Source organism: Eleutherodactylus coqui, chromosome 4, assembly GCF_035609145.1.
Source record: "Eleutherodactylus coqui strain aEleCoq1 chromosome 4, aEleCoq1.hap1, whole genome shotgun sequence".
NCBI lineage: Eukaryota > Metazoa > Chordata > Amphibia > Anura > Eleutherodactylidae > Eleutherodactylus > Eleutherodactylus coqui.
Window position 1 is genome coordinate 230,208,113 of NC_089840.1, and position 18,940 is coordinate 230,227,052.

Genomic DNA, 18,940 nt, shown 5'->3' on the forward strand with positions numbered 1-18,940 from the left:
TGTCTCTTCTTCCTGCAGAACTGCAACACAGAGTAGCCGGGAGGCATATTTGGGATTTCAGCCGCAGTTCAGTAGCAGTGAGCGATTCCAGCGACCTGATTGGTTGTTGGGGACACACCCCCTTTGGAGATGTGCACGTGTGGCCGGGTAGTTAAACAAGCAGCAGCACGGCCGTAGGAGGGTCGGCAACTAAGCCCAAGCCTAAACCCTAACCCTAAGGTTGCTTGAATTGCTGAGTTTAGGCAGAACTGGGGAAGAAAAAGTTAATATGCCCTCCGCAGGATTACATCATGGTGAGCGGCTCTGCGGAGCCTCGGAGCTCCTACTGCCGAAGGAGAGAAGCTTCACTCTGCTGCACGTCTGGTGTATGTAGTCTGCTCATATGTGTGTATATTTGCTGTATACTATGTATGTGTTAATATGCTGTATACTATGTATAGTGTGTGTATATATGCTCTATACTATGTTTGTGTGTGTATATGGCTGTATACTACTGGTATGTATAGTGTGTATATATGCTGTATACTATGTTTGTGTGTGTATATGGCTGTATACTATGTATGTGTGTGTATATGGCTGTATACTACTGGTATGTATAGTGTGTATATATGCTGTATAGTATGTGTAGTGTGTATATATGCTGTATACTATGTATAGTGTGTATATATGGCTGTATACTACTGGTATGTATAGTGTGTATATATGGCTGTATACTATGTATGTGTGTATATTTGGCTGTATACTACAGTGTGTGTGTGTGTATATGGCTGTATACTATGTATGTGTGTGTATATGGCTATATACTACCGGTATGTATAGTGTGTATATATGGCTGTATACTACAGTGTGCAGTGTGTGTATATATGGTAGTATAATACACTGTGGGCATAGTGTGTATATTCTATATGTAGTACACTGTATATAGATATGCCTGTATACTATGTATAGTGTGTATATATGGCTGTATACTATGTATGTGTGTATATATGGCTGTATACTATGTATGTATGTATATATGGCTGTATACTATGTATAGTGTGTGTATATATGCTGTATACTATGTATGTGTGTGTATATGGCTGTATGCTATGTATAGTGTGTCTATATGGCTGTATACTACCGGTATGTATAGTGTGTATATATGGCTGTATACTACAGTGTGCAGTGTGTGTATATGGTAGTATAATACACTGTGGGCATAGTGTGTATATTCTATATGTAGTACACTGTATATAGATATGCCTGTATACTACACTGTATAGTTGGTATACATTGTATATGACTATGGTCCCCTGCACACGGGCGGAAATTCCACGGCGGGATTTCTCGCAGAATTTCCGCCCGTGCCCGCCTGCATAGGATTGCATTGCAAAACGCAATCCTATGCAGACGGCCGTGATTTGTCCGTGTGAAATCACACGCGGTAAACAAATCATGACATGTTCTATTTCTGTGCGGGTCTCACAGAGGCCCACACAGAGATGTCACCCCTGGCACGCCGCCTCCGCTCTGCGCATGTGCCCGCTGGGTGGCAGCCTGCACATCACAGAGTGGAGAAGACGCGGAAGAAGGTGAGCCGCACTGCTCACTGCCGGGGCGCGGATCGGATCCTGCTGCGAGAATTCTCCGACCCAGCCGTCTGCAGGCGGCCTAAATAATACACCGTGTGCATGCTGTGAATGCACATTATACCTTGTGTGCATACTGTCTGTATATGATGCTCTGGATGTTGTATAACGTTTGTATATGTGTGTTCTATATAAATATTCCCAGCGCTGCAGTGAACGGACTCCAACAGACATATAAATGTGCCGGACCTACTTCACAGGGTGCCTCACACCGAGTGCACCCCTCATCTAAAGAAGAGTTGTATAATCCCCTGGGCCCGCCCCTTCCGCATGGTCCGGACCGCTCGCTGGGGATTTTTATTTAGTTTCTGCTATTGTCTATCTCTCTCCGGTTTATACTTATATATTCGTATTTCCCTCCGATGCTCTCCATGATGTGATGTCGTAAGGACTGGCGACCAGCATATCTATCACCTCAACCACCCGATTATCTGGTTCTTCCTGCCGGCCTGGATCTTTGACCCAGCGGCGCTCCCCAGGGAAACCCGGTTACCGCAGGGTGAGATAAAAATATTATATTTATTAAATTGGTAAATATAAATCCCCCCCCCCCCCACTCTGGGGCGCTGCCTTCTGATCTCTGTTCTGTATATATATATATGATAGAGTATATGTGTCCGACCCCATATTCCTGTGTAGAAGGCGTGTATGGCCGGTGGATGATGGTGCTGTATGTATGGTGTGAGCGCTATGCGCATACGGGTGTTGTGTGTGTGTGTATATATATATATATATACTGGCTGATATACTCGGCTTCGCCCCAGTTAGTTTGGTACAGAGAACAGGAACCGAGGATTATAGTATGTTCCCCATTTTGCCTGGTTCTTCACGTTACCCAGGAAACACCGCGTGGAGGTGACCGCGTGCTTCCTTGGCTAGAATTGTATAATCCAGTTGTGACCCCGTTACTTTTCCTACTTAGGATCTAAGGAACAGTTGCGCCAAATGTCATGTTTGTCCGCCATGGGGAGTAAGGCCGCTCTCACACAGCCCGCTTTTTACTGCGATGCTTAATCGCGGCACAACGCCTCCATTGATTTCAGTGATGTTCTGCCGACTAGCGCTCGGACGCAGCATGTCTAACGCTGTGATTTTCAAGCGCTGTCTGCTCTATTTTCGTGCATTTTAGCACTTTTTAACGCACCTCATCACCCATAGTGGGGCGCTTCAAAAAACGCTGACAAATAGTGGAATGCCTTAGAAAAGGCCGCGCGAAATCGCAGTAAAACGCCATGATGTGCTAATGCATGCGTGAGAGCGGCCTTAGGGAATTAGTGATGAGTCAGGCCGGCTTCACACGGGCAAGATTCTCCCACGAGTCTTGTGCCTTGCGGGATGTGAATATGATCCCCATTCTTTTGAACGGGGTCATACGCATGAGCGATTGTTTACCCACATTGCACCACAAAGCGATACAGGAAAAGAATCGCGACACGTACCGTCTTTGGGCGCGCCTTCACATCGCAGCGGCCATTGTTGTCAGTGGGGCCGGCGGCAGCATCGCTCCATGTGCTAGATGCACGCGATGCAATGAGGCGTCTCACCAATGAGAACGATGGGAGAAACTCCATGATCAGCCGCGGCGGAGGATCGCTACTTCTCCGAAGTGATGCCAGATGTTTTTAATACAAAAGACGCCTCGCATCCGCGGTGAAATCGCACGTTGACGAGCGCAGTGTGAAGTCAGCCTCAGAGTCGGTCAGTGAGGGCTCACATTATATATAAAATGTGTGATAACTGTCGTTATCTGTATATACAGGGGCATATGGGATGTACAGAAGTGTATATATGATGCAAGTGATGGTTATATATTTTTTGCTCTGTATATATGTGTTTTAACCCCTTAATGACACGGCCCTTGTTTTTCCATTTTCGCTTTTTCCTCTCCCCTTTTAAAAAATCATAACTCCTTCATTTATTCATCGACGTCGCTCTATGAGGGCTTGTATTTTGCGGGCCGAGTTGTGTTTTTCAGTGGTACTATATAATGTACTATATAATGTACAGAAAAACTTCTCAGTGGAGTGAAATGGAAAAAAAACTAAATTCCGCCATCTTGGGTGTGTCTTGTTTTTACGGCGTACAGACTGCAACAAGAATGACCTGATAACTTTATTCTATGGGTCAGTACGAATACTTATAATACCAAAGTTATATAGGTTTTTTTTGGGCTGTACTCCTTTTTTTTGTTTTTCGAAGATATGTAATTTTTAAAAATTATTTCCTGCTGCCATCGTCTGACAACTATAACTTTTTCATTTTTTCGACATAGTTGTGTGACATCTCATTTTGTGCGGGACGCCCCGTTGTTTCCATTGCTACCATTCTGGCGTACGTACGGCTTTTTGATCATTTTTTATTAAATTTTTTCTTGGATATAGGGGTGACCAAAAAAGCACAATTCTGGTGTTCTTTATTTTTATGTTCTGAGGTGAGCGAACCTACTCGTTTCGAGTAATTACTCAATCGAGCACCGCGATTTTCGAGTACTTCTGTACTCGGGTGAAAAGATTCGGGGGGCGGCGTGGCGGAGCGGGGGGTAGCAGCGGGGAACAGGGGGGATCCCTCTCTCCCTCTCCCCCCCACTCCCCGCTGCAACCCCCCACTCACCCACGGCGCCCCCCGAATCTTTTCGCCCGAGTACGGAAGTACTCGAAAATCGCGGTACTCAGGCAAAAAAGGGGCTTGGCCGAGTAGGCTCGCTCATCTCTAGTTCTGATGATGTTCACCATGCAGGGTAAATAATGCATTACTTTGATAGATCAGACTTTTACGGACACTGCGATACTAAATATGTATTTTTGTATTACTATTTAGATCCCTTTATTATAAATATGGCAAAAGGGTTTTTTTTTACTTTTATTAGCTTTTTTAATTTAATAATCAGTAAAAATGTAATTTTACCTTTTTTGTTAGTCCCCAGAGGGGACAACAACTTGTGATGCGTTGATCGCTCCTACAGTATGATCTAATGTATAGCATTACATCATACCGCGAACTGTGGTCCTGTGATGTTAAGCGGTTAACCCCTTATGGACATGGCCTATTTTGGGCTTAAGAACGCAACGATTTCTGAGGGATTTTCATTTAGTTTTCAAGAGCCACAACTTTTAATTTTCCAGTCGACACAGTCGTATAAGGTCTTATGTTTTGCGTGGTCAACTATAGTTTTTATTAATTAATTCTGCCATTGTTTTTAATTTTTTTTTTTTTACAGCGACAATCTAAGGCCTCATGTCCACGGGGAAAATCAGGCCCGCCGCGGATTCTTCATGTAGAATCTTGCAGCGGGTCCCTCCTGCCCCGCGGACATGATGCCTAAAAATCAGAATAAACTCACCTGCTCCGGAGGATGCGGATCTTCCTTCCTTCGCGGCCGGATCTTCATTCTCCGACCCGGCGGATGTGCTCGACACGCCGGCGGCGTGCCGCGCATATGCGCCGGGCACATCTGCCGGGCCAAAGAAAGAAGATCCGGTCGCGAAGAAGGGAAGAACCGCATCGTCCGGAGCAGGTGAGTTTAATTCTGGTACGGGTCTCCCGCGGATCCGGACGGCTTCGATAGGCCTCAATAGAAGCCTGCGGGAGCCGTCCCCGCGGGAGAGCCGCACGAAAATGGAGCATGTCCATTTTTTCTCCCGCACACGGATCCGCGCCTGACGCGGGAAATGACATCGAAAGGTATTTAACTACCTGCGGGTGTGCAATGCATCCCTATGAGGCGCGGATCCGCGTGCAGGAGAAACGCTGCGGATTCTAAGCGCGTGGACATGAGGTCTAACAGTATAAATGACGCAATACATTTTTTCTGCAGTTCGATACGTTTACAACGATGCCAAAAACATAATTTTTTTTAGGTTTTTCCACTTCATCACATTCAAAGTCACATAACGTTTTTGATTTTTTCATGGACAGAGCTTTGTCAGGGCTTGTTTTTTGCGTCACGAACTGTAGTTTTTATTTGTTCCATTTCGGGGTACATATGGCTCTTTGGATTGCCTTTATTGCTCTTTTTTGGAGGTATTTGCTGCGCAGGATAATTCGTGTGCTCATTACGGACACAATGATACCACATATGTGAGGTTTTTCTGAAATTAGTAATTTTTTTTCTTGCAAATAGCGGTAAACAAGTAAAAAACCAAGGTATTTTATTTTATTTCTTTACATTATTTCTTTAGTTTATTTACACTGTTTATTTCCCTGAGGGCTTATTCAGACGTCCGTATATTGTCCTGGTTTTTACACCCGCCCAATATACGGTGTCCCTTTCTGCAGGGGGAGGAGGCGGGCCGGGAGCAGTGCACTGAGCTCCTGCCCCCTCTACGCCCCTCGCCACTGTTTACAATGGGAGGGGCAGGAGGGTGGGGATGGCAGAGATAAGTTCCACCTCATCCTGCCCCCTCCGATTGCATATAGTGGCGAGGGGCAGAGATGGGGCGGGACCTCAGTGCACTGCTCCTGGACCAGCCCACCTCCTCCACCTGCAGAAAGGGACACCGTATATCGGACAGGCGTGAATAAGCCCTGAAGCGGACCTGCTCCATAGCAGCAGTGATTGCTATGGTAAGGCATTCCATGACTTCTGTACAGCAATACCTTATCGCTGGTTATAGCGCTCATAATCAATGCGTGAAGCACAACAGCGCCGCTAGACTTAACATAGGAGCTTTGACCCGGCCTGAGAGTCACTCAATGCATCAAACTCTAATTTCATGATTTTACGGCGGTGGTGAGGATGTCACAAATCTAATGACACCAAAATCATCCACCAAAGGTCACACAAAGGGGTCAAAGTGCGGTGCAAGAAAAGCCTGCAGGCGGTTTTATATAAGATTCGTTTCTCTTCCCCACATTCAGAAAATCCTAACCGTTTTATTTTTCCGATAACGCAGCTGTCTGAGGGCTTGTTGCTTCTTGTGGGGCGAATTGTAGTTTTTTATGGTTCTCTTTAATGCACCATATAATGTATTGTGAAGCTAAATAAATCCGCTGTGGGATGTCACTATGAACACTGAGGTCGCTGTGCGCAGTCACTATTACCGCTGGGGCGATAAATAAGTGGGTTTTGGGTTTCAGTTTGGGCACTCGGTCTCTAAAAGGTTCGTCATCACTGCTATAGGGTGTCTGGGGGACGCCAGGTCTGATTCTGCTGCGATATTTCACAGGTGGAAATAGACCTGGCCATGGGCATGAGGCCATACTGTGTAATGCAGTACCATAGTATTGCATTATGCTGTATGCTGACAGTCAGTCTCTTCATGGTAGCCTTGGGAATCTTCAGGAGGCCCAGGGTGTCATGACAACCAAACCGCACCTTGCAATCTCATCGCGAGGGGGCTGTTTTGGACCACTAAATGCCGATTGGGGCATTTAAATGCCGCTGTCAGATCGATTTAAAGGATTAACAGCTGCGATCAATGTGAACGCTGATGGCGGCTGTTACAGGCGGGTGTCAGCTGTCAGAGACAGCCGCCCTGCCATGGATGGAGTGGATGAGGGGTAAAGTGGTTAGTCTTCTCCACTGCTCCAGGCTTCTTCGCTGGCTTTTCTTGACATGCTGCTGGGGTGACATGTTCATATACACACATGACTGCCGTGGCCAACCCCTGACCCCAGCCGTGTGCGGCGGCAGCGCTATCCCAGCACATGAGCCAAGGGGGGGCTATAGCATATTTCCATCTGCGTGGAATTTGTGTTTTTTATGAAATAGTGAAAGGAATGTAGCCGCGATCTGCTGTCAGCGCAGTTCTGTACGTTTCTGGTCTTGTCATCTTTTGCTAGGATATAAAGGTTTTGTGGGCTGTATACATGTGAGCGCGGCGCATAGGTGCCCATGAGAAAATGTACACCACCTACCATAAGGCCTCATGTCCACGGGCGGGTCGGATTCCGTGGCAGTAGCCCGCAGTGGATTCCCACTCTGTCCGTGGACGAGGACACTGCTTACCCGTCCGGGTCTTCTATTTTCTTCACTACGTATGTGTGCGGCAGTGCCGGCTGGCGTGCCGCCGTACATGCGCAGTGGAGGATTTTTTTCAAGTCTCCTGCTTTCCCGCGGGATCCGCTGCCCGGCGGCACAGTTAGATACGCGTGGGCCGCGGGTCAGACTGCTTCCATTGACTGCAATGGAAGTCGTCCATGAGGGATCCGCACTGAAATGGAGCATGCTGCAACTTGTTTCTGGACCGAAAGGTCCGCAAATCAAATCCACATGCTTTATTTCATTGCGGACGGCCATGTTTCCCTTTGTGTATCTTTCGGTTGGGGACATTGGGCCTCAGTGTTTGCCCTTGAGCCTTATTGATGGTCATTACAAATGCTCTGGTCATCAGATGCGCTAGAGCTGACTTGTCTATATGCACTCCTCACTCAGTAAGTAACGGCCATGTTCTGTGATTGACTTGTCCTTGTGAGGCGAATTACAGGAAGAGCAAAAAATGGATGGGAAATACAATTGTCAAAATCATTTCTTACACAGCTATGGTAAAATAAAAGCTGTGCTGTGATTGGTTGGTATGTATTATACTACTGACGTAAAGTAAAAGCTGTGCTGTGATTGGTTGGTATGTATTATACTACTGACGTAAAGTAAAAGCTGTGCTGTGATTGGTTGGTATGTATTATACTACTGACGTAAAGTAAAAGCTGTGCTGTGATTGGTTGGTATGTATTATACTACTGACGTAAAGTAAAAGCTGTGCTGTGATTGGTTGGTATGTATTATACTACTGACGTAAAGTAAAAGCTGTGCTGTGATTGGTTGGTATATATTATACTACTGAGGTAAAATAAAAGCTGCTCTGTGATTGGTTGGTATTTTTTATACTACTGAGGTAAAATAAAAGCTGCGCTGTGGTTGGTTGCTATGGGAAACCCAGATTTTCTTTAAAATCTCAATCCATGTTAATGTGGCATTCATTCAAGTTTTAGGCTGGGTTCACACAGGGCGGATTTGCCGCGGATTTGCCGCAGCAGACTCGCCCGCGGCCGCTAATCTCGGGATTAGCCAGCCATGTGGATGAGATTTCTCAGAAACCTCGTCCACACGGGACGGCTAATCCGCTGCATTAAATCCGGTTGAAACCGCGGCCGCGCTCTCCTCTATGGGAGCGCCGGCCGCAACGGAAAAGCATGCGGCCGAGCTGCTTCAAAGCCTCCGCAGCTTAAACCGCGGCGGTTCTCCCGGCGGAAATCTCGCGGTTTTTGCTGCGGCCAAACCGCGAGATTTCCGACGGGAATCCGCCCTGTGTGAACCCACCCTTATCCGGGGCAACGCTGGTACCCCTGCTAGCCTAATAATCACATACGTGCGGCAACGACGTCTGCCCTCAGGTGTCTGCCCGTTTGTGGAGGCCTAGCTTATGATGTGCACTCCGCTCCACCGCACTTTATGGCGTTGTCTGGCCCTGACAAATGTATGTATGCACTTCTGTATGGCCATTACAAAGCACTTTGTAATATACTTTGTGCTTTGTAAATCAGCCATACAGAAGATATATACTTACCTACAGGAGTGCTCCCTATCTTCAGTCTTCTCCTCTTGTCGGGCCGTAAACGCACTTCTCTTTTTTTCGGGCATACGTAGTAGCACTCCTCGGGCCAGGGGTGCGCGCCTGTTTTTTTGCGCAGGCGCAGCAGCGCCTGCCGGCTCAGGAACACGCGTCACATTATTTGCGCATGCACAGTCCGTACTAGAGACGATCCGGACCGGAGTGTCAACCTGTCATCAGCTGGAGGGTAAGTATTACTACTGGGAGCGGGGGCTGTCATAACTTCTCTCATGGGAGTGGGGGAGGGGGCTGCCATAACTTGTTGCAGGGGGGGAGGGGAGTGGGTTGTATAACTGCCCCTGCCACTGACCTGCCCAGTGAGCCAACAACCCACCCACTATAATCCTGCCTGTGAAGGGAGGAGAGGAGGTGAGCTGTGACTATTGTGAATGGTGGTCCTGTGTTATCTATATATAGGTGCCACCTCTCAGTGTAATCCTGTCTGTGCAGGGAGAGGAGAGGTGAGCTGTGACTATTGTGAATGGTGATCCTGTGTTATCTATATATAGGTGGCACCTCTCAGTATAATCCTGTCTGTGCAGGGAGGGGAGGAGGTGAGCTGTGACTATTGTGAATGGTGGCTGCTGTGTTATCTATATATAGGTGTCACCTCTCAGTGCAATCCTGTCTGTGCAGGGATGGGAGGAGGTGAGCTGGGACTATTGTTAATGGTGGGTCCTGTGTTCTCTACAAATAGGTGTCACCTCTCACTGTAATCCTGTATGTGCAGGGAGGAGAGGAGGTGAGCTGTGAGTATTGTGAATAGTGGTCCTGTGTTATCTATACAGACGTGTCTCATCTCAGACACAATCCTGTTTGTGCAGGGAGGAGAGCCATGACTATTTTGAATGGTTGAGGTGCGGACAACTAGTTGCTGTGTGGGTTAGGGTGCTGACAACTTGTCGACGCGGGGGTTGGGGTGCTGACAACTAGTTGCCGCAGGAGTTGGGGTGCTGACAACTTGTCGCCGCGGGGGTTCAGGTGCTGACAACTTTTCGACACAGGAGTTGGGGTGGTGACAAATAGTGGACGCAGGAGTTGGGGGGTGACAACTAGTCCCCGCGCGGGTTAAAAGCTGACAACTAGTCGCCGCGGGAGTTAGGGTGCTGACAACTAGTCGCCGCGGGGGTTGGGGTGCTGACAACTAGTTGCCTCGGGGTTTGGGGTGCTGACAACTAGTCGCCACGGGGTTTGGGTGCTGACATCTTGTTGCCGCGGGGGTTGGGGTGCTGACAACTAGGCGCCGCGGGAGTTGAGGGGCTGACAACTTGTCGACGCGGGGGTTGGGGTGCTGACAACTAGTTGCCGCGGGGGTTGGGGTGCTGACAACTAGTTGCCGCGGGGGTTGGGATGCTGACAACTAGTCGCCTCGGGGGTTGGGGTGCTGACAACTAGTCGCCGCGGGGGTTTGGGTGCTGACATCTTATTGCCGCGGGGGTTGGGGTGCTGACAACTAGTCGCCGCGGGAGTTGGGGGGCTGACAACTTGTCGACGCGGGGGTTGGGGTGCTGACAACTAGTTGCCACGGGGGTTGGGATGCTGACAACTAGTTGCTGTGGGGTTTGGGGTGCTGACAACTTATCGCCATGGGGGTTTGGGTGCTGACATCTTGTTGCCGCGGGGGTTGGGGTGCTGACAACTAGTCGCCGCGGGAGTTGGGGGGCTGACAACTTGTCGACGCGGGGGTTGGGGTGCTGACAACTAGTTGCCGCGGGGGTTGGGATGCTGACAACTAGTCGCTGTGAGGTTTGGGGTGCTGACAACTTATCGCCATGGGGCTTGGGGTGCTGACAAGTAGTTGCCTCGAGGGCTGGCGTGGGCGGGAAGAGACTTAGATTAGTTCACTAGAGGTGGGCGTGGCCAGGACGGGAGCTGAGCGAGGCCAGTCATTGGGAGCTCGCACACCGAGGGGGGAGAGCGCAGGGCATTGTGGGAAGTCAGCACAACGGCGCCATCTTTGAAAGCTGCTTTGAACATCAGATATCAAAGTAAGAAACTGACCTTCCAGCTGATCTGCCTGCCTGAGCCCTGTATGCGGTGTGTGGGAAAAATCACATCTGCATGCTTGTCATTGCTTTGCGGACATCCATGCATCCCTATGGACGGCTTGATTTGCGGTTCTCCAGCGCTGGTTCCACAAATCGAATCCGCCTGTGGACATTGGGCCTTACTTTAGCATGTATACTATTAGTATGGATATCCGGCAGCGGACGTGGTACTTGTGTGACAGAATATATGATGTGCTGCAGGGATATGGTGTATTATTGGGAAGCCCGTCCCGACGGCGACTGCAATCTATATACATATCTCCATGCTCAGGAGAATTCCTCAGCGGCCTTAGGGCTCATGTCCACAGGTGCCCTCGCAGCGTTTTACCAGTGTTTGTGATACCGCGTACGGGCAGCTAGTGTACTGCGCATATCTGCGTATCTCACGGCCGCGGTCATGCGCAGTGTGGCTGTCTTTTTTTTAATCCCCCGCTGTGTCATATCTGCGTTGCGTATGAATCGCCGCCCGTACATAATGTATTGTGTATGGACAGGTTTGCATACGCTGCTTATACAAACGTATACGGCTCACTCTGCGTGGTACGCCGGAGAATAGAGCATGCTGCGATCTAGTTCTCGCTGGTATCTACATGCAGTGTCTATACGCTCATGTGCAAGGACTAATGAAGGTCCATTTACTCTCATTAGCTCCATTCAGCACACATTACGTGGCCGTGCAACGCATGTGTAATAGGCGGTGAAAGACCACCCGAGGACACGAGCCCTTAGGAATAATAGTTATAATGTAAAGGCGTCCTTTGTTCCTAATCCACAAAGTACTCGGGGTGAACCAACATGGAGGTCCCTCTGCATGCCCCCTCCGCCATATTTCTGTAGCCACGGGGGGACTGTTCAGCAGCTTCCAGACTTTTGTTATATTCTTGGCGCATCTAATTACAATATTTCCCAGTAAGCAATATTCTAATGAAGCTTCTTGTACAGGATGGGCCACGGAATATTAGCCCGGCACCACACTCTCATCAAAGCTGTCTAAAAGCAAATCTTTGTTGCCATAGCAACCAATCACAGCGCAGCTTTCATCTTACCTCAGCAGTATAAAAAATGAAAGCTGCACTGTGATTGGTTGCTATGGACAACATTGATAGACTTTCTTATAGACAGTGTGGGCTGCCGTCCTTTTCCGTGGACCACCCTGTAGATGCTATGGTGATGATGAGTGAGTGTGAGGCATAGCGTGTAGTTACATCATACGTACACAGGGGGCGCACCGCTTCAGCCTAAGATTGAGCCAGAATTTTGCCTTATTCAGTTTAGTAAATCTCGCACTTATATTCGGAGAGATCGCTCAGCTGTTTGAGAACAACGGTCATATTGCTTTATTGTTACTGCATTGTAGATAGTAAATATAAGGTATATGTCTATGTTTAAGGACTCTCCGGTTACCGGACAACCCCTTTTCAGTAGGACGCCCTGTGTGAAAATAATATACAGAGATACACGCGTGCGCCAGGACTCAGCACTGCAGTCTGCTGCAGACTCAAGGGGAGGGGCATAGGAAGTCACGTGACCTCTGTAGCCAATGATAAATGCAGCATCATGTTCTTGAACTCCTGGCATCGCGGCTATCAGGGTCTGAGCGCCGATGCCAGGAGAATGGATGGTGACACTGCAGCTTCTCATTGGCTGCAGCGGTCACCTGATTTCCTGTGACATCATCTGTCAGTGGGATTATGGGCATCTGTAACAATTTACACTTTCAACTTTAACCTCTTAGTGACGGCCCCATTGCCTTTTTACGTCCTAGCTAAGTGGGCTTTAATCCTGGAGGACATAAAAACATGCATCCTCTTAGAATTAAAGCCCTATTGCCCTCCCCCCCCTCCCTGGCAATGTGATCCGGTGTATAGCGCCGATAGCAATTAAATGAATAAATAGTTAAAAAAAGATTAGGAATCAGCTGCCCTGATGGATCCGATCCATCAGGGCAGCTGAGATTACTCACCCGCCTTGTCCGTGGTGTCCCACGGGGAATTGGTTCTCTGGGACCCGTCACTGCTCTTCTGCATATGTGTGCCAGATGTATGACGTCACGCGCATGCGCAGAAGGCCAGGAGCCCCGGCAAATTTAAAGTCTCCTGGATGCCGACTCCTGAAGGTAGCCGGGAACCAGGAGATGTCACTGGAGACCGAGGTGACCGGTCCCCTGTGCACGTGATTGCCACTATCCAATGGAAAGCGGCGATTACGAAAAAGTTTTAAAAGGTTGGAAAGAAGTTTGTTCCATCTCCTCTCATGGATCGGATCCATAAGGAGAGGTGAAAATACTCACTCCGGGTCCTCCGCGATGTCCCAATCTTCTGGGACCTGAAGTATCCTTCTGCGCAGAGGGGCTCGTGCCCCGGGAAATTTTAAATCCCTCTGCTCCTGGGTACCATGTGCAGAGAGATGTCACCGGGGATGTGATCACTGTTATCCAATAGATAACAGTGATGATTTAGAGTAAAAAAAAAATGGCACCGATAAAAACTATAGTTCGCCATGCAAAAAACAAGCCCTTATATGGCCGCGGCGACAAAAAGTGGCTTTTGAAAAATGGATATAAAAATCTGCCAAAAATAGCTGCATCCTTAAGCCCAAAATAGGCCGTGTCCTTAAGGGGTTAATATAAGACAGGGTCTTCTTTTTAAGGAAGCACGGTATCTTAGTGTCTATTACGCACTGTAGAAGCCTATTGAAATCAATGTGCATGCGCAAATGCACACAAAATACACAGGAAACCTGCGTAATCGCTACGTATTTACCCACAAAATCAAGAAGATTTCGCACGTTTCTATTACATGCGGAAATACGCTGCATATTTATGTGAAGTAAAAGAATACCAATACGCCGCAAAGCACAAGGCAACAGCGTATTTACAGACCGAAATACGCAAGCGCCCATGTGAATGCGGAGAAATGGTTACTTGTGCTGGTCTTCATTTTCTTGTTACCTCTATAGCTCCAACATTTCTGCAGCAATGTACAGAGATTGTCGTCCCTAATATCTGTCATGGTCGCCGGTAACGCTCACAATGTAATGTTTCTATCGCAAACACACACTACACGCGCCTGCAGATGCGGGACAGTTTCATCAACGGCCATTTAACCTAGACATGTGTTTGGCGCTAGTAGTCCATAAGCGTGCACGGGGGGCCATAATATGCACATGTCAGTAAAAGTAGGTGGAAATGATTGGAATCCTGGCCAGTGTCAGTAGATGTTCTACAACTTGTAGGCAGGACATACAATAGTGCAGTCTGGTCAAGAACGTTGCTTATGCGTTTTTCTATCCTTCTGTTTGCAGATGGCTCAGAGGGATTCCTTTGTGAATCCGTGTTCAGTTATCAAGTCGCATCAGCGCTGAAGCAGGTGAAACATGGTAAGTAACGAGTGCAAATCATGACCATAATCCAGTCTACACCAGCAAACAGAAACTCATGCTACAGATTTCTCTTCTATCAAACTGTATTAAGTAATGCATGCCTGTTTTATGGCTGAGGGAAGTGAATTAAAGAGTTTGTAAACTATTGGTGACCTATCCTGAAGATAGATCATCAATAGTAGCTTGGTGGAAGTCCGTTACCAGGAACCCCACCGATCAGTTGTTTGTAGGGCCAATGCACTAAGTTTAAATCTGCAGGAAGCAGACAGCTTCCTTCTCAGTGCGGTGGCCAGCCCTGGCATTGCAGTCATTGAAATGAATGGAAAATTTGATGCAATACCGAGCCCTGCCACTGCAGTGATTATGGAGCTGTCTGCTTCCTGCAGAAATCAGCTCAGTGCACCAGCCCAGAAACAGGTGAGATGGGACGGGGAGCTGGTGAACTGAGATCCCGTCCCCTCTCTGACCCTCGCCATTGCTTGCAATGGAGGGGGCAGAACAGGATGGAACATAGCTCCGCCCCTGACCCAACCCTCCATTGCAAACAGTAGCAAGAGGCAGAGAGGGGGCGGGAGTTCAATGCACTAGCTCCTCCCCTTGCAGAAAGGGGCAGCGTATATCAGCCGGGCGTGAAAACCTGACCGATATATGCCCGTCTAAATAAGCCCTAAAGGGAGAATGGTGGGGTTTTGGCATTTTTATTGTTGTTTTTTTTATAATTTTTTTAACTTTTCCATTTTTTTTCCATTTTTGTCTTTTTTAAGGAACTTGCATAATCCTTTTTTTTATTCTTCTAATACTCTGGAATGCTGAGGCATAGTAGGGTATTAGACAGGCTATGAAGCTCAGAAAGAGTCTTAGCGCCATAGCCTAATTTAGCTGGCAGACCCGGAGGCTATATTCAAGCCTCCGGATGCAACTGAGACCCTTCAGAACCGCCTGATCACATTGCGAGGGTTCTGATGGTGACACGGCTTTCATTTGACAGCCGATCACCAGCTCTCCCTGCCATGGAGACCATCGGCCGGCTTCTGACGAGCCGATGGTCCACGTGGCAGGGAGAGCTGTCCAATGGTGACAGAGGGAGCCCTCTGCTTCTGTCAGCCCTTTACATGCTGCAGTCGCACAGACCACAACATGTTAAAGGGTTAAACAGCGGAGATCAGAGGTTTTCTCCGTTCTCAGCTGTCAGCACTTTACATGCTGCGGTCACAGTGATTGCGGTATGTAAAGGGTTAAACAGCGGAGATTGGAGGTTTTCTTTGTTCTCTGCTGTAAGAGCTGGTGCCCGGCTATCATCTGACAGTTGGTCACCAGCTCTCCCTGCACGCGGACCATCAGCCGGCGTCTGAAAAGCCGATGGTTTCCGTGGCCAGATGTAAACAGTGCAGGGAAGAATCGGGAAGTTGCCGGTAGATCGGTTATATCTTCCCGCTTCTTTTTTTAAAGTCCTGCACTGGTTCTTTGTGGGACTGTGCAGGCAGAGCACAATGCCACAGCTTATGGCATTGTGTTCTGCATGGTCCTATAGTGAAACATAGCCAGGAAATCTTCTGGGCTATGTCACTATGGGCAGCGCAGCTAGTCCTGGAAAATTTCCGGGCGTGCCACTGAAGAGGTTAATGCTATAACTTACAGATCTTGAGATATACAACTATAACAAGAGGTATGAGTTACTACAAATGACTGGTTACTTTTGTACTCCTATGACTTATGATTTAAGAAAACTATAAGACTAGACTGTGCTAATGTCATGAGGTGGTAAGGACTTCTGCAAAGGTTGGGCTACATTTGGAGCCTTCATCACTAATTCTGACTGGAAAAACAGCGTTGTATGCAGAGCTATTTTTCCAATCAAAACGAGAGACACTTCAGAAGGCACAAAATTTGGCAACAGAAATATCAACTTAGCTTTTTAAAGGCTTACATTAGCAGAACATTTGCAGTATATTTCCTTCCCCTTCCCCCTCCACCCCATGCCATGTTCATTTTCTGCACCAACATTTTGAAATATGCACCATATCTTGGGATATGCATCAGTCAGAGACAGTCCTCCAATCAGCATTGCCAAGACAGCTGGCGCAGCCCATCAAGGCGTTGACTGGTCTAGAACAGTGTTTCTCAACTGTAGTCCTTAGGGACCCCCCTATATGACCTGTCAGGGGTCTCTGAGGACTGGAGTTGAGAAAAGCTGGTCTAGAAGTCTTGATTTTCACAGCCAATTACACTGTAGAAAATCTCCAAGATTTTGTTGGCTTTCAAGGAAATGCACCATTTGAGTTGTACTTTGCTATCGTTGACTGCCTCTGCTTATGCTACACCGTAATTTACTGACCATAAGTCAAGTAAGGCACCCACTATTTGTATTTTTGATAAAGGCATTTTATGCAAAATTAAAAATGGGGTATTTTACACTTGGATGGACCTCTTTTCTCAATCAAACTATCCACTTCCTCTGAATATCCAGCCATATTTGATCCTGATAGTATAATAAACCCTCCATCCACAGCCAAAAACTAGGCTGGATTCACATTTGCACTATTATTTCCATTGTTTGGCTCCATCATAGGAGCTAAACATTGGAAGTGCTGGACCCCATGCTTAACTGACATGAATGATGTCCATAGGACCCAGTTGACTAGCATGGTGTCCTCCGGGCTTCCGCCAGGCTGCTCGGGAATCTATGTCAGCTGTGTGCCGAAGACGCTTGCACAGATATGAACAGTCTAACCTGTGCCTACACTAATTGGGTAAAGAAGCATCCCTAAAGAACCTTCTAAGTCTTCTAACTGCTCAGACAGTCTGTCACCAGCTTGAGAGCACCTTGTAAGTGTCAATGTACACTGTTATAAGACTATGTTCCTGTCAAAAGCAGTGATTTCTTATGATCCTTCTCAGTGATTACCCGACATCATGGAGCAACCTGGAGAGACTGGAGAGAATCCTGTTCTAATTGCAGTAACATTTGTTTAGGTCTAATCTTTTCAGATCAACAAGTATCCCGGATGGAGAAGTTGGCCGGATTAGTGGAAGAGTTGGAAGCAGATGACCCCTAGCCCACTTCCACCCCTGAGCCGGACCATACTAAACGATTAAACTGTTGTGTGCAAGCATGAGAAGGTACTACCAGGGCTCAACATCCTCTACCATGTCTTCAGTTGTTCTTCTAAAACCAGCATCTTATACTGCAGTCGTTGCCGCTCCATAGAATGAGTCTACAAATCGCTACACGTTGAAGTCTTCTACCATTTGTGACTATCCCGACCCATAAAGCCGTTTACCATTGTACCTTCACTGGGAATGAACAGGGACGATTGTTTTCAGATTTGTATACAGTGAAAACTTGTGTATAATGTTACATTTTTGCTAAATGTTTTTATTTTCTAAAATAAAGATGAGTATTGTAGTTACATTTTTATTAGTGTTTTAATTGTGAGGAAAGATGTAATGTTGTGCCAGCAAGAAAAAACTAAAGTGTAATTTAGAAATCCACTGTCCAGGGTGTAGAGGTATCTAATGACCTCTTACAGTGCGATGATCCCTATACTTCTTTAATTTGCTCGTTTACATTTAACAAAAGTCTCTCTCAACATGCATACATGAGCCTATGGTGCCCATGACCCTGTCACCAGTTGTCCTTCTTCGAACCGCTTTTGGTAGGTACTAACCATTGCATCTTGGGAACCGCCCTCTCTGGTATTCTGGAGGGCTCTGTTCCAGTCGTCTAGTCATTACTATTTCGCCAAAGTTACTCAGTTTCCTACACTTGCCCATTTTACCTGCTTCCAACACATCAAGAGCTGACTCTTCACTTGATGCTTAAAGGGTTGTACCAAGATATAAAGTTATTCCCCTGCCTACAGGATAGGGGATAACATTATGATCCGACCACCGATTACAATAATGGGTGTTCCGATGAACCCCTCATGACTGGATGTGAGGATGAGTGTGATGCGTGCTGCAGCTCCATTAACTTCAGTGACAGCGCTCAGCAATCTCTGGCGCTCATACTCGACAATTTCAGGCACTGTCATTGAAATAAACGTAGCTGTGGCATGCTCGTGTGTCCTTTGCTCCATTCACGTGGAGACCATTGGGACCCCCATTTTTGCGATTGGTCAGGGTCCAACCACTAGGACCCTAATCAATCATATATTGTGGATAGGGGAATAACTTTATATCCTGGTACAACACCTTTAACCCCTTCCCGCCATAGGACATAGGGTTATGTCATGGCAGGGTGGTACTTAAGGCAACATTACATAACCTTACGTCATGTGGATCTCGCGGGATCTAAAACAATCCTGCGCCCTCTGGCAGCAGGAGCTGGCTT

General features: G+C 47.4%; 1 protein-coding gene across 3 annotated transcripts; it reads left to right on the top strand.

Moving 5' to 3' along the window:
• Positions 1 to 7: 7 nt before the first annotated feature.
• LOC136626092 (anaphase-promoting complex subunit 16-like) lies at positions 8 to 18,019 on the top strand. 3 transcript variants are annotated; one of them, XM_066600827.1, is made up of 4 exons: positions 8 to 384; positions 2,018 to 2,127; positions 14,530 to 14,604; positions 17,581 to 18,019. In XM_066600827.1, coding segments are annotated over exons 1-4 (270 nt in total). In that variant the 5' UTR covers positions 8 to 382; the 3' UTR covers positions 17,664 to 18,019. The 3 variants fall into 3 exon arrangements, with proteins under 3 accessions (XP_066456924.1, XP_066456925.1, XP_066456926.1); XM_066600828.1 differs by having other exon boundaries at positions 17,596 to 18,019; XM_066600829.1 differs by lacking the exon at positions 2,018 to 2,127 and having other exon boundaries at positions 8 to 365.
• Positions 18,020 to 18,940: the final 921 nt, after the last annotated feature.

What these genes read in the sequence shown, in the direction of transcription:
- LOC136626092 (XM_066600827.1), top strand. An exon ending in GGAAACCCGGTTACCGCAGG is followed by an intron (nt 2,128 to 14,529) that starts GTGAGATAAAAA and finishes TTCTGTTTGCAG; the next exon opens with ATGGCTCAGAGGGATTCCTT. An exon ending in GCTGAAGCAGGTGAAACATG is followed by an intron (nt 14,605 to 17,580) that starts GTAAGTAACGAG and finishes ACATTTGTTTAG; the next exon opens with GTCTAATCTTTTCAGATCAA.